This window comes from Conger conger, chromosome 16 (assembly GCF_963514075.1).
Source record: "Conger conger chromosome 16, fConCon1.1, whole genome shotgun sequence".
In the NCBI taxonomy this organism is placed as follows: Eukaryota; Metazoa; Chordata; class Actinopteri; order Anguilliformes; family Congridae; genus Conger; species Conger conger.
In genome coordinates this window covers 10,060,379-10,077,009 of record NC_083775.1, presented here as the reverse complement: position 1 = coordinate 10,077,009, position 16,631 = coordinate 10,060,379, and the positions used below count along the sequence as shown (strand labels likewise).

Here is a 16,631-nt window from a genome sequence, read left to right as displayed (position 1 = left end):
ATTTGAACGTCAAATATAAATTGCTAACTATTATTTTGCAAGCTAACATTATTTAATAGCCTTTTATTTTCTTTCTACAGGTCACAAACAACAAAGTCGACAGTTGTGCAGCTACTCAGAGGGATCAGTCGAACTTGCCATTTCAGAAGAAGGCCGCGTTCTCAACAGTTGATGCTGAAAATGGCGTGGAAATTAAAAGGGAAAGTAAACTATTTCAAGCTGCGCCACTCGAAAGATCGCAAGAATAGGCGTTCAGCATAAGACCCACACAATCAAGTTATTTCTCTCGGGAAATACTGTCTGTTTCATTTCCTAAATATTAGTTTCATTTCAGGAATACCAACGCAAGGAAATTGTAGACTGCATTTCTGACTTGCTTATTTTGTCCGTAACACACGAACAACATTCGCCTCAAGCAAACCTGAGGCAGACAACTCGCTCGACAATGCTCTCTTGCGTCAGGAAGCGCTGAGAAATATGAATACTTTTTTTCTTGATGCATGCTGCGTATGAAACTCCTCTTGACTTTTAATCATTTTAAATGTAATTTTCACCACATGTATAATACGGTCTATGCAATGGAGTATATGTATGAAAGTAGTTATAATATAATTTCGAATCTATAACAATATAGACTTAGTAATTGCTATACATTACATTTTACATTGTGAATTCCTTGCTACTTTTTAAATTGTTCATGTACGAAGTTACCAACTTTTTCCAGATGTATAATCTTTACTTTTCAAACCAGCATCATTTTGAGAAAACAGGCAGCAGAAAAAACCTGTTCTTTTGCATAACCCTGGTTTTGTGCAAAACTATCAGGCAAGCTCCAGCAGCATGTTCTTGGCCTCATTACATTAACTACTGTGATGAAATACAATATTTACTGTCTAAATAAAATAAATACAATTCAAATATGTAAAATATTAATAATGAATTCAACATTTTCCCCAAAACTGCCTCTTCACTTGTAACTGATTTAAGAATGCCCTGTCATTCCTCTTCTGAATACTAAACCACAGCATCACACAATGAATAAACAGCTAAAACGGTCTAAGAAAAAACTAAAACAAATCCATTTTAAATGTTAAACAAGCCCGAAGTCACATTTTAAACATTGACTGTTTTTTTGTTAATAGAGTAGGCCTATCTTATAGATATTCTGTAAGCAAATAATCTTGTTTGTAAATGTTTCCGAATTTTCAGGATGTAAATTGCTTGCATTACATTCTACAGGGGAAAAAACAACAGTCAGCAGTTGTTTAACTACTCACTGGGATCAGTCGAACTTGCCATTTCAGAAGAAGAACGCGTTGTCAACAGTTGATACTCAAAATGGTGCTAAAAATATTAATTTCTTTTCGGACATAGGCCTACTTTAATTCCCAACGTATGGTAATTCTAGACTGCATCCCTGACAGCACATGACGCGCCACAACTTGTTCATGCATGCTATGTATGTTACTCTCATTGTCTTTTAATAATTTATTTTCAGCCAGTCAATGTATATGATACGGTATTTGCAATAGACTACCAATAATATTTTTTAATCTGTAACAATATAGTAATTAACGTAAATAACGTGCGCATTTTTTCGAAAACGATGGGAGCTGCAATGATATATAGTGCACGAGCTTCATAAAAAATTTTGGCGCCATCGAAGAAGGTTTGGTGCAGCTACCGTCGGAAAACCTTTTTGCGCTAGTCAAGTGAAAAAAACGGTCCCGTAAGTCTTTTTCGATTGTAGAATTGTGTTTACTTGTTTAAGTTTACAAACATATGTAATTTTCTTAACACATCTAGTGACTAAATGATTGCATAGGTTTCAAGTTTCATAGTAGCAAGTCTTGGATGCCAGCCAGGGAGAAGTGACAGGAGAGAGGGGAGGGACGGAAATAACGTCCTATAGAGGGGCAAAAGTAACATTATTACTTTCATACAGGTATGTACACTACCTTTCAAGCACCTGCTTCACAACACAAATTAAAAATTAGCATTACTGTGTGCTACAATGCCACCATCTTTTTTCTTTTGCCTTCTGCAACTCATTGATTTTATCATCCAGGAATTTCACAAGCTTTTTATCTTCTGTCTCTCTTCTTCTCGCTCCCTCTCAAATTCCTCCTGCAGCTTTGCCAGCCTTTCTCTCTCCTCCTCTCTTCTCTGCTCATTCTGCTCCTCTCTATCCCTCTCTTTCTTTTCTTCTGCCTGCTTTTCTTCAAATTCTTCTTTTTCTCTTTGCTTTTCTATCAGATTTTGTCTATTTCCTCTCTTTCTACCATGTTCTTCTCTTCCTCTTTTCCATTCTTTCTTTCCCTCTATCTGATCTATTTTTTTCTTCCACTCTAATTCTTGGCTTTCCATCCTCTTTTTCTCTTCTTCATCTCTTCTTTCTTTTTCCTCCACTTTTCTTCTGCCACTCCTTTTTCGTTCAGCTTTTTCCCGATGGTTTCTTTCTCCCTGGTCTTTAAATCTCTGATCTTCCATCCTTCTCTTCAACTCTTTCATCTCCTCTTCATGTTTTGCCTGCAGCTTCTCTCTCTCTCTCTGCATCCCTCACATTCTTTCTTTATGGTCATCTCTGCCTCCTGGAACATCTCATTGGTGTAGCAGCCTCCTCCGTTCTCCTGCACCATCATGTCTATCTTATCCAGCAGCTCAGACACTTGGGTGATGTTGCTCTTGTCTTTATTATTGAAGACATGAAACCTGTCTCTACAGTCGCAAATCAGACTCCGGATTGTAGCATCACCGCTTTGAATGTAACTTTCAATGGATGTATTTTGAAGATGATCCCCTTTTGTGAACACGGCTATGGTAAACTTTTCAGCCATTTTACCAAAGGTACTCTGAATGAGCTGCAATGTGTCCTTCTCCTCCTTTGTGATTCTCCCGATCTGTAGCACCAGGAGAAACACATGAGGTCCTGGGGCCAAATAGGAGATGCAATTGATTATTTCCTGCTGGACCTCCTCATTAGATACTGATGTGTCAAAGTGACCCGGTGTGTCAACTACAGCAACACGCCTGCCAGCTACTTCCCCTACTCCTTTTTGACAGCAGATAGTTTTGATCTGCAAAATGAAGAAACATTATATTTCAGAGAGAAATTTCTGGAAACTAAGAGAAACTAAAAAACTATTCAATGTTTTAGACAATGGGTCCTATCGTCATAGTTAGGTGTCTATTTAGTATTTACATTTTTTACATTTTTGTCATTTGGCAGACGCTTTTAATCCAAAGCGACTTACAAGTGCATAGGTTCTACCACAAGTCAAAGCATCACATCCAGAACTAGGAAAATACACATGGAATGCTGTTCTAAACATATAGTCATCATCATAAGTGCAATGGTAGTATGTGCATGGTCAGATGCACTTTTGCTAGTTTCAGGGTGGATAGTTCAAGCGCGGGGCAGCACTGATGGTGCAGTGGGTAGCACTGCCGCCTCACAGGAAGGAGGTCCTGGGTTCGAATGCCAGTCGGCTGGGGCTGGGGACTCTCTGTGTGGAGTTTGCATGTTGTCCCCGTGTTCGTGTGTGTTTCCTCTGGGTACTCTGGTTTCCTCCCACAGTCCAAAGACATGCAGATTAGGCTGATTGGAGAGTCTAAATTGCCCATGGGTATGAGTGTGTGAGTGAATGGTGTGTGTGCCCTGTGATGGACTGGCATGGGTATATTCCTGCCTTTCACCCAATGTATGCTGGGATAGGCGCCAGCCCACCAGCGACCCTGTTCAGGGTAAGCGGATGGATGGATGGATGGATAGTTCAAGCGCAAAGTAGGGCACAAGGTTCAAATGGGCTAGACTGAGTGGCTTAATGAATGAATAGGATGTTTCTTGGTCATAACATACAGTATATCAATCAGAATGCCACCTTCTATTCCCATTAAATCCAACTACATTTGCGGCCCTTGGCAGATTGCTAATATGACAGCGGATTTAGAAAGCTTAGGTTTACTTAGGTTGTCTGAATTGTATATGTGGTACACATTTGTTTTCACTTCTGATTATTTAAAGGTTTTCTTAATTAGACTTTTAGTTCTCTTTAGAATAATTTTATTAAATTATAGAGTAACTAGTTCAATCACTGGGGTTTTAATATCTCAAAGTTTGGAAATCTGATCATTGTAATTTCAACAACTGCAATGAACTAATGGGAAATTTGTAAAAATATTTTTCACATTGATATTTTTATGTATGTCTATTTTGTCTTCCGCGTGTAACAGACAGGAAACAGTGTACCTTTGCTCAGCAGCCTAGTGCATTACTAGCCTGATAATATGCTTGGCAATGAAATTGAGACATGATTTAAGACTAGGTTTTGGTTGGTCTCAATTGTAATATGCAGAGAATTAACATGACTAAAATGAATCACTCAAATAGGCTCATGGTCGTTTGCCATTTCCACTGGAGGGAAAAAAGTAATAGCACCTCTCTGAAACCAGCAATGACACCTGCGTTCTCACCATGTTGCTACAAGTTCAAGATGAAGCCCTGAATGTCTGAGGGTTGTCAAACCCCTGGAGGAACACAGGGCATGTAGCTATTCGCAGATTACTTTCAGCAGCCAATTAAGACCTTAAGAACAAGGTGTGCGGACCCTTCAGCCAATCAATGACTTAGAATAAATCACAGGTGCCAAAACACATTTAATACTGAGAACCAACAGAAACTACTGCCAGCCAACCCAAGAGCAGACACTGTGCTCTTCAACGATGGCAGTTCACTCCAGTACTGGAGTTAAACCCACAGACACTGAGGCTCTCCAGTACCGGAGTTAAACCCACAGAGACTGAGTACCTCCAGTACTGGAGTTAAACCCACAGACACTGAGGCTCTCCAGTACTGGAGTTAAACCAGCAGACACTGAGTACCTCCAGTATTGGAGTTAAACCAGCAGACACTGAGGCTCTCCAGTACTAGAGTTAAACCCACAGAGACTGATTACCTCCAGTACTGGAGTTAAACCCACAGACACTGAGGCTCTCCAGTACTGGAGTTAAACCAGCAGACACTGAGTACCTCCAGTATTGGAGTTAAACCAGCAGACACTGAGGCTCTCCAGTACTAGAGTTAAACCCACAGAGACTGAGTACCTCCAGTACTGGAGTTAAATCCACAGACACTGAGTACCTCTAGTACTGGAGTTAAACACACAGACACTGGGGCTCTCCAGTACTGGAGTTAAACCCACAGACACTGAGTACCTCCAGTACTGGAGTTAAACCAGGAGTACCTCCAGGAGTTAATCCTGCAGACAGTGCAGTGAGAGTGATTAAATTGACAGAAAGGTTTGATTATTGTCACAAGTTATTGATTTGATGCCAGAACATGGAGATTGTGTAGGGAAAAATTCACAGAACGAAAGATCTCCCTCCTAAAAGCATGATAACCAATCACAAGCCAAAATCAGACTCCACCTTAGTGAGCAGGCTGGTTCCTCCAAAACTCTCGACGATGTGTGCTAAAAGTTTATCAATATATCTGTATTAAAGTATGATATGTACCCTGTATAGTTTCAAACTGATTAACTGCTAAATTGTGCTAGGATTACACAGTGAGCCCAGCCAGCTGGCAGGGGGGGGGCCCCCGTCTTGAACTGTGTAGACCAAACTGTCAAGGACACGGGCAGAGCGAGATATGACTGTACAGCTGATTTCTCCAGGACTCTCGATGTTTTATGCCAGGAGTGTATCTATTTGACCTAGAACATTAATTATAGCTGAGCTTATGAAAACGCAAGAAACCACAGTGAAAACTGTCGAAATGAGAGCAAAGAATGCTACGTACATTTACTCCCTTAGATGTTTAGTATGTCTGTAGATTAGAAAAGTATATTAGAAGTGAATATTAATGAAATGTTTAGTTTGTCTGTATATTTTCAATGATTACTGCTGCTTAGTTCGTCTTATAAAAGCGAAAGATACAGAGTGACGTGTATGGATGACGTGTTAGAGGGAGGGCATCCAGAACTTTATGAGGTCTGGTAGTTTGCCAAGAGCAGGTGCGGGGTGAAGTGAGGACACGTAGTTGGCAGAATGCCCTGAACTTTGTACAGAGTTGGCAGAGCATAAGGACCATTGGCAATTTGCCACAATGACGTTGTGGGAGGAGCGTTGGGAGGAGTTACGATAAGAAAAGTGTGGGTGATTTGCCAGAATGAGGTTTGAGGAGGAGTTGTAGGTGGAGTAACTGTGTATAAAATGGGTGTGCAACTGCCAGTCGGGGTTCAGTTCTGGAGAGCTGATCCGGCTTTATGCACGTGTGCTAATAAAGTCTGATTTTCCTGAAGATCTTGCTGCCTGGTGTCGTCTTTTCCCTTGCGAAGATGTTTTTCGACAAATTGAAGATTTGGACTCTGTCGTTTCCTAGACAGGACAATTGTTGATACAAGACAAACCACTGCTTTAAAAGGACCTTGCATTTTTTTTAAAGTCAATTAACAAAATGTTCATTTCTATAAGGCAAGTCAAACCAATTTCAGAAAGTTTATTTGAAAGTCAAATGAGTGGCAATTTAAATGCGAAATTGTCAGCCACAATGGGCTCTAGAATTATTGCCACGCTTAATGAAAGCTGCATATAACACTCTATGCTTTGTTCCAACATATGGGAACACAATATTATTTTAGTTCAATATTCGTTTAAATGTTTTTTTAAGTAACTTACTTTTTTCTCAAAACCATAGATGCCAAAATGATTGGTACCCCTGACAATTATTGTAAATACAATCAAACAAAGTGAAATTGGTACTATAATTGTAGGAGCCTAAATGCAGTTTATTGATAAAATATAAATATTTGACCAATTAGCGGGCAATAATTTAAGTTCATATGTAAAACAACGGTAATTTGCATGGTTCGCTGATTTGGAAGGAATTGGACGGAATATTTACAGTATTTACAGGTTAATGTATTTACAGTTTATATTTACAGTAATGCAATACGATAATTATTTAATTCCTTGCACTTAAAACGTGTGGATAATTTAAAATGCATAAAATCTTGTTTAGATCACATTTGTAATATTTGGGAGCAGGACACTATGATCGTTGCTTCCTAGTAATTGCATGTACCTTTAATTTTGGATGCTCACGGGAAGAAGAAGAACAGGGGGAGGTGTTTACAGTAGTCGCGCGGTATTGTTCAGAAGTGTTTTTATCATGGCAAGGGGACAGTGGAGCCACACAGTTTTTTGACCTCTCCCTCATTAACGATTCTCACTTGAATTACGTTCAGTAATTTTGATAACTTTGGAATGGACAATCGTTCTGTAAAGTGTTTCATATGCTGAAGTAAATAATTAAACTTTACAGAGTGGCCTTGGAGTTTTTGATATAGATACGGATGAGGGGAATCATTAGAGCATCAAGCTAAGGCTTCATTCTTTGATAATTGTTTTAATTTAAGATCAATGAATTCAACAAAATACCAGGAAATTTTGGCTGAAAATATGATCGTCTCTGCTTGGAAGCTGATACTTGGTCGTAGGTAGATTGTCCAGCAAGATAATTACTCCAAACAAACATGAACATCCTCTCAGAAATGGCTAAATGAACAACATCCATGTTCTGCAATGGCCATGTCAGTCTCCAGACTCTCATTGAAAAACAATGTTCTGAACTGGAGAGGGGGCAAACTCAAGGATTAATGAATCCTTTAATGATTCTGAAAAGTTCTGCATGGAGGAATGTGCTTGATTATAAGGAAAGACTGTCATCTTTTCCAGAGGTGGTATTAAGCCAATAATTGTGGCACTTGGTTTTTTGGAAACTATATTTTTTTATTAGAAAAATGTGGTTGATTACAGTGAATCATTAATACATCTGACTACTTTACACATGTTGGAATAAAAAATGTTTATTTCAATAGTGGTATTATTTTTTAGTTACAGTATATTTTGTGCACATTTATCAAGGGTGCCAATAATTCTAGACCCTACTGTATATTCAGTAATACTCTGAAATGCATTGTGTCAGTACTTAAATAAGGGTACTACATGTCACATAATTGTTTTCACAAAATGAATTATGAACAAATTTTAAAAAAACCTCCACACTTACACTCACTTATATTTTCTTGGATCTTCCGGTCCTTCTCCTCCAGCTCAGTCTTGTGCTTGGCCTCCAGCTCTTGAACCTTCCTCTCCAGCTGTGCCCCTAAGTACACCATCCATCCATCCATCCATCCATTATCTGAACCCACTTATCCTGAACAGGGTCGCAGGGGGGGTGGAGCCTATCCCAGCATACATTGGGCGAAAGGTAGGAATACACCCTGGACAGGTCGCCAGTCCATCGCAGGGCACACACACCATTCACTCACACACTCATACCTACGGGCAATTTAGACTCTCCAATCAGCCTAACCTGCATGTCTTTGGACTGTGGGAGGAAACCGGAGTACCCGGCGGAAACCCACGCAGACACGGGGAGAACATGCAAACTCCGCACAGAGAGGCCCTGGCCGACGGGGATTGACGGGGATTCCTGGTCACTATTGGTTCTTTTTGTTCTGTTTATTTCACAATTCTCTGTATACTTTAGTGGCTGTAGTGCCTGAAAATTCCAGGCACCAACAATCATACCACAGTCAAAGTTGCTTAGGTGTTTTGTCAACTCAAATATTTGGTCAAACAACTAAACCTCCTCACCATGTGTGCATGCTTTATAAACTGTGTTGCAACCACATTATTCGCTGTTTGGAGAAGCAGGCTCTTTGCATTAACAAACAGGGGTACTTAATGTGGCTGAGTGTATGTGTAGTAATGAAGCAGGAAGCAACGTATCAAGCTTTTGCTAATCTAACACCCCCTACTAATGAGTGACAGAGTTAAATAACAGAATAAAACCTGCATCAACACCGATATACCCATGTTGTGTGGCATATCTATTCTAGAAGGACTCTGATAAAAATGAGAGGGTGAGGGATGTGAGACACCTGAGCAAACAAGACAAAGGTGTTGGCGGCAGACAAAATGGCTGCTGATCAGGAAAATGTAGAGAACAAAAAAAGGAAAATTATTTGGCCGTTCTAATACACTCTAATCAATGGAATAGTTCCCTCCTAAAAAACAGCTGAAGCTATGTTTTGAAACAGCTGATAGCTGGTATTTCAAGCTGGTCATAGCTGGATTTTACACCAGGGCTAGCTGGCATTGTTAGACCCAAGTCGCATCCATTTCTATTAAAAAGGCATTGGTGGGGAACTAAATGGATCATTAAATGTTCATTTAAATTTGTTCAATGGTAACTGCTTGCTGCAAACACGGTTTGGCATGAACATTCGCTGTCTTGAATGCACGTCTGGTCTGTAGGTAACGTAAACTCACTGTTCTCCAAACATCCAGTTAGCTCACTATGTTCCGAACAGTGCAACTTTCATGACGAATAAATACAAAAATACTTCCAGATTAGCTTTGGTTGTTGTGTGTGTATAAAGTCTAATTCATAAAAACTTGGTACAAGTCGCATACGCGATCCATTTCAGCATACAGGGACATGGTAATGGTGATCCACTATGACATTGTGGTGGGGAAGATGTTGATTTCCTTAGACATACATTGTTCACAGTTGAAGGACGTTTTCCGTAGCTGACGGATGTTTTACATCGTAGTTAGGACCATCGTGAGCTAACACGGTCTTCCGAACACAGGGACGATGTGCAGTTATTTGTTGTTTTCTCTATAAATATTGCTCCAATTCACATCAAAGTGTTTTAGTGTCTGGGATAGTAATTAAACAACCATAATCATAAACCAAATCCCTCAGGAGAAAAACTACCATTGAATGGATGTTAAATGCATTCTGTTTGGAACATGGTGAGTTTATGTTACCGAACAGACTGGACACAAAGAATGTCACAACGGCCCTTCCAACCCCCCTGCCTACGGTATAGATAGTAATACACAGACTGAACATTCTAAGTCCATCTCATTTTCGACATTGTCTTTAGTTGATAGCAAGGGTACCTTCTTTCCCATGAACATTGTAGAGGCTACAGTCAGTCAGGTAGACCTGGTCTAAGTCCAATGTAACAGTGAAAAGGGATAAGGGAAATGAGTAGGGAATGGGCAATGGAAATAACCCTTCAGATTTGACCATATCTACCTATCCAAAATAAACTTTTGTTTGTCGCGTTGGCTAACACTGGCTGCCAGATGACTTAATTGCACAGAGTAAGATATGCAGGACACTTGGTAATACTTGAAACATGACATAGAGGCAGATTTTAAAACTTTATTGGTTTGACTCATTCATTCATGCAAGGCCTACTGAGTTATCATGATATGCGTTAGACATAGCCAATCATTTACCATGTTTGAATTTACTTTATGGTTGTGAATGAAGCATTTAACAGTTAGATTTAGAATTATGCACACTATTAGAAAAAACAATCATGCATCGATACCTTTTGATTATAAGGAGGAGGAACTGCTCCCACCCCTCGGTTCAGACTGTGTTGGCACACGACTTGTTCTGCAGAAACAGAATGTCTTTACGCATATACCTTATTGCCCGGTCACTAACTGAATTCTCTCTGTCTCACAATGAGTGCCAATCACAGGAAAGAGTGCCTGTTGCAACAGTCACATTATTACACATCTACGTTTGTGTTTCTCTCCTAGTGCTTCAATTTCTTTCTGATGTTTCTTCTGTAACTCTTCGATTTTCTCTTTCAGGGATTTCTCAGTTTTGAGAAACTCTTCCTTTTTTTCTTGTTGTTCCTTCTGCAACTCGCCACATTTCTCTTTCAGGGATTCCTCATTGTGTTTATTAGTTTTGAGAGTTAGCTGCTCATGATCTTGTTTTAGTTTCATTACCTCTTGTTCATGTTTTTCACTTAAGGCCAAAAACTCTTTTTTGTACATCTCCTTGAAGTCATTAAATTCCTCTGCTTGTTTTCTAGCATCTTCTTCATATTTCCTCTTCATTTCATTCATTTTTGTTTTGTGGTCTTCCTCCATTTCCTTACGTTCTTTTTCTTCTCTTGCTCTGCTGGCCTGATCCTCCTTCTTTCTCTTCTGTCTCTCTTCTTCTCGCTCCCTCTCAAATTCCTCCTGCAGCTTTGCCAGCCTTTTTCTCTCCTCCTCTCTTCTCTGTTCCTCCTCTTTATATCGTCTCTCTCTCTCCTCTTTTCGTTCCTTGTCCCATTCCTCTTGTTGTTTTGTCAGCTGTCTTTTCTTTTCTTCAAGATTCCTCTCCATTATTTCCTCTTGATCTCTCCTTTCTTTTTCTCTCTTTTGTCTTTCTTGTTCTCTTTCTCTTTCAAACTCATCCCTCATTTTCTTTTGTTTCTCATCCCACTCTTTTCTTTCTTGCTCTTCTTTTTGCTTCCGTTCCATCTCCACCTCCTTCTGTCTTCTTTGTTCCTTTCCCCTTTCCTGTTCCCATTCCTCAGCTCTTTTCTTCATGTCTTCCTGTATCTCTTTCTTCTCTTTCTCTGCCTCTTTAATTTTCTGTTCCCACTCCCTTCTTTCTCTCTCCTCACGGTTTCTCCTCTCCTGCTCCTTTCTATCCCTCTCTTTCTTTTCTTCTGCCTGCTTTTCCTCAAATTCTTCCTTTTCTCTTCTTTGTTTTTCCATCAGCTCTTGCCGCAGTTTCTCCTCTCTTTCTACCTTGTTCTTCTCTTTCTTTTCCTTTCTTTTCCACTCCTCTCTCAGTCTGCTTTTCTCTCCCTCTATCTCATCTATTTTCCTCTTCCAGTCTAACTCTTGTCTTCTGTTCTTTTTCTCTTCCTCATCTCTTCTTCCTTTTTCCTCCTGCTCTCTTTTCTTCCAGTCTTGTAGTTCTTTCCTTAAATGTTCTTCTTTTTCTTTCAGCTCTTTTTCCCGATGGGCTCTTTCTTCCTCTTCTTTAAGTCTCTGCTCTTCCATCCTTCTCTTCATCTCTTTCATCTCCTCTTCATGTTTTGCCTGCAGCTTCTCTCTCTCTCTCTGCATCTCTCCCTCTCTCTCTCTCAGTATTCTCTCACATTCTTTCTTTATGGTGATTTCTGCCTCCTGGAACATCACATTGGTGTAGCAGCCTCCTCCGTTCTTCAGCACCATCTTGTCTATCTTATCCAGCAGCTCAGAGACTTGGGTGAAGTTGCTCTTGTCTTTATTATTGAAAACATGAAACCTGTTTCCACAGCTTTTAATCAGATTCTGGATTGTAGCATCACCTTCTTCAATGAAACTTTCAATTGGTTTATTATTAAGATCATCCCCTCTTGTGAACAGAACCATGGTGAACATTTCAGCCTTTTTACCAAAGGTACTCTTAATGAGCTGCAATGTGTCCTTCTCCTCCTTTGTGAATCTCCCAATCTGTAGCACCAGGAGAAACACATGAGGTCCTGGGGCCAAATAGGAGATGCAATTGGCTATTTCCTGCTGGACCACCTCATTAGACACTTTTGTGTCAAAGACACCCGGTGTGTCAACAACAGAAACATGCCTGCCAGCTACTTCCCCTACTCCTTTCTGACAGCAGGTAGTCACTGATTTTGAACTGGGCTCAGACGTGAACAGCACCCTCTGCAGTATGGTGTTTCCTGTGGCACTTTTCCCATTTCCTGTCTTCCCCACGAGCACAATCCTCACACAGTCAGAGCTTGGATCTTTACCCTCAACACCTGCAGAATAAAAAAATTGAATTTGATCAGTTAAAAGATATATGTTACCACATTTTATGTAATTGTTTGCAATATAGCACAGTAAGCACATTATGAACATTTAGGGGACTTAATAATTATGGCATGCACAGCAATTTCAGATATAATGTGGTTTAAGAGGGTAATAAAATAATTAATCCCTCAAAACATGCACCTAATTTAGAAAAATTAACATCTTGTTAAAAATCTGTGGTTTCTGTTGTGGTTGGAATGAAAACCAGCATACACAGGGGGTCCCCCCAGGACTGAGTTTAAGAAACACTAGTCTAGAGATTCAGCTCTTGTTCAGACCAAACATTAGAATGGAGAATAAATGTGATCTACAGTAAATTACTTTGACCGTGGAATGATTGTTGGTGGCAGGTCCTCACACCTCAGTCTCAAGAGTTTACAGAGAATGGAGTGGAAAACAAAAAACATTGAGTGAGCAGCAGTTCTGTGGGTGGAAACGTCTTCACAATGAGAGAGGTCAGAGGAGAATGATCAGACTGGCCCTGCCAAGCTGACAGGAGGGCCACAGTAACTCAAATAACCATGCAATACAACAGTGATATGCAGCTTCTCTGAACACACAAACCTTGAAATGGATGGGCTACAGCAGCAGAAGAGCAATATGTTAAAAAGTCAGGCATAATAAATACTCAGTAAAGTGGTCACTTTCATGGAATTATGAACCCCTCCAAACTTACCCAGTGATGTGCCGTCAATGCGTTTTTCTAATTCTCTTATTTTCCGGTCCTTCCTCTCCAGCTGTGCCTCCCAGCACATATCCCGAGAAAAGCAGCTTTTTGTTGCTTTACTCAACTCCTCTATAGCCTTCAGAAGCTTTGGAACTATTGGGTTATTCAGAATTTCCTCATTGTTTAAAACAAAGTACCTGTTGCCACACATCTTTAGAAGCTCCTGGGTATCCTTATTCTTCTGTAGAAAGTCACCAACAAGTTTAGCAGTTGGACTTTCATGGATGAAGAGGACCAGCATGTAATCAGTGACTCTTGAGCCAAATAACTCCTGAATCCTTGTTATTTCGGCCTTGTCTTCATCAGTGAGGGGACCAGCTGGTGTGACCAGGAGGAAGGCATGAACTCCAGAGCCACAGAGAGAGGCACATTGGCGAGTCTCATAGGTAACATCTGCTGCCATTTCCACCACAGTAACCAGGTGACCACACACTTCTCCCTCTCTCCTCTCACACACTGAAGAGGGGCTGGGATCCACACTGGACTCCCTCTGTCCCAGGATGGTGTTTACTGCAGAAGTCTTCCCAGCTCCTCTCCTCCCAAACAACACCAAGTTCAGAGGGTCACCCCCAGCCACTGGAATAAAGAGGAAGAGTCTGTTATCTTACAGTCATGTCTCACTGTATTATTGTCATTTTGAGAGAGTCAGTTCCCCAGTATCTTCAGAACATCTATTATTCCTCAGTTGACTTTCCATCCATTTTTGGCAGTAAATCCCAATAGTAAACTGCTCCAAAAGTTGCCAAATCAGAAATATGCAATTCATTTGTTGTCAATGTGAGTTGTCAGTTTTATATACAGTGGTGTGAAAAGGTGTTTGCCCCCTTCCTGATTTCTTTTTTTTTTGCATGTTTGTCACACTTAAATGTTTCAGATCATCAAACAAATTTAAATATTAGTCAAAGACAACACAAGTAAACACAAAATGCAGTTTTTAAATGAAGGTTTTTATTATTAAGGGAGAAAAAAATCCAAACCTACATGACCCTGTGTGAAACAGTGATTGCCCCCTAAACCTAATAACTGGTTGGGCCACCCTTAGCAGCAACAACTGCAATCAAGCATTTGCGATAACTTGCAATGAGTCTCTTACAGCGCTGTGGAGGAATTTTGGCCCACTCATCTTTGCAGAATTGTTGTAATTCAGCCACATTGGAGGCTTTTCGAGCATGAACCGCCTTTTTAAGGTCATGCCACAGCATCTCAATAGGATTCAGGTCAGGACTTTGACTAGGCCACTCCAAAGTCTTCATTTTGTTTTTCTTCAGCCATTCAGAGGTGGACTTGCTGGTGTGTTTTGGATCATTGTCCTGCTGCAGAACTCAAGTTTGTTTCAGCTTGAGGTCACGAACAGATGGCCGGACATTCTCCTTCAGGATTTTTTGGTAGACAGCAGAATTCATGGTTCCATTCATCACAGCAAGTCTTCCAGGTCCTGAAGCAGCAAAACAGCCCCAGACCATCACACTACCACCACCATATTTTACTGTTGGTATGATGTTCTTTTTCTGAAATGCGGTGTTACTTTTACGCCAGATGTAATGGGACACACACCTTCCAAAAAGTTCAACTTTTGTCTCGTCAGACCACAGAGTATTTTCCCAAAAGTCTTGGGGATCATCAAGATGTTTTCTGGAAAAATTGAGACGAGCCTTAATGTTCTTTTTGCTCAGCAGTGGTTTTCGTCTTGGAACTCTGCCATGCAGGCCATTTTTGCCCAGTCTCTTTCTTATGGTGGAGTCATAAACACTGACCTTAACTGAGGCAAGTGAGGCCTGCAGTTCTTTGGATGTTGTTGTGGGGTCTTTTGTGACCTCTTGGATGAGCTCTTGGGGTAATTTTGGTCGGCCGGCCACTCCTGGGAAGGTTCACCACTGTTCCATGTTTTTGCCATTTGTGGATAATGGCTCTCACTGTGGTTCGCTGGAGTCCCAAAGCTTTAGAAATGGCTTTATAACCTTTTCCAGACTGATAGATCTCAATTACTTTCTTTCTCATTTGTTCCTGAATTTCTTTAGATCTCGGCATGATGTCTAGCTTTTGAGGATCTTTTGGTCTACTTCACTTTGTCAGGCAGGTCCTATTTAAGTGATTTCTTGATTGAGAACAGGTGTGGCAGTAATCAGGCCTGGGTGTGGCTAGAGAAATTGGACTTGATAAACCACAGTTAAGTTATGTTTTAACAGGGGGGGCAATCACTTTTTCACACAGGGCCATGTAGGTTTGGATTTTTTTTCTCCCTTAATAATAAAAACCTTCATTTAAAAACTGCATTTTGTGTTTACTTGTGTTGTCTTTGACTAATATTTAAATGTGTTTGATGATCTGAAACATTGAAGTGTGACAAACAGGCAAAAAAAATAAAAAATAAAAATCAGGAAGGGGGGCAAACACTTTTTCACACCACTGTATATCCACAGTGTTTTAAATTCTATGTGATGCACCTACATTTTCTCTCACCAGTAAAAGGTCAGGTTTTCTTTTAGGATTAAGTTCTTTATTTATGCAGTGTTTAGAAGCATTCAGGGTTAAGTTATCTCTCATATCAATTTTCACTATTAGTTGCACAAACTCATTTCCTCATGGCTTTTCTTTGACTGGTTCTTTTTTACCTTTCATTTCCTGTGGCTTCTGCTTCCTTTCCATCTTCTGTTGAGTCCCCATCGGGGAGCCCTCCATCCCTCCAAGTGCAGCTGATTCTGGCTCCTGGAATATCTCACAGCTGATGAAACCTTCATTCTCCTCCACCATCTGCTCTATTTTCTTCAGTAGTTCAGCGGCCTGGGCGAAGTCAATCTGTTCTGTGTTCAATGTGTAACACCTTCCCCTGCACTTATTAACAACTTTGTCAACAGAACCCTTAACCAGGATTTGTTTTTTACCACCCTGTATAGCCAGTACTACTGAGTACCTAAAGGCCTCATCACTGAAAAAGCCCAGGACTCTCTTTAGTTTTTCTCTTTCACTTTCTGTAAACCCACCCTTCTGCAGCACCAGCAGAAGTGCATGAGGACCTGGGGCAGACAGGGTCACACATCTCTCTATCTGATGGAATAACTTCCTGTCAGGGAGCCGAGGGTCCAGTAAATCTGGAGTGTTGATCAAAGCCACAGGCCTCCCATTCACCAGACCTTGTGCTCTCTCACACTGATCTTTTACTGAAAGCACCTCTCCCCTCAGGATGGCATTTCCCACTTTTCTCTTCAGTTCTCCAGACCTCCCCAGCAGC

At 40.5% G+C, this 16,631-nt stretch overlaps 1 protein-coding gene across 1 annotated transcript; it reads right to left on the bottom strand.

Moving 5' to 3' along the window:
- Positions 1-10,456: 10,456 nt before the first annotated feature.
- On the bottom strand, positions 10,457-16,153 carry LOC133114017 (GTPase IMAP family member 7-like). The gene is made up of 4 exons (XM_061223219.1): positions 16,015-16,153; positions 11,886-12,623; positions 10,828-11,336; positions 10,457-10,483 (listed from the first exon to the last, which is right to left on the bottom strand). The coding sequence occupies exons 1-4, from the start codon at positions 16,151-16,153 to the stop codon at positions 10,457-10,459; spliced, it is 1,413 nt and encodes a 470-aa protein (XP_061079203.1).
- Positions 16,154-16,631: the final 478 nt, after the last annotated feature.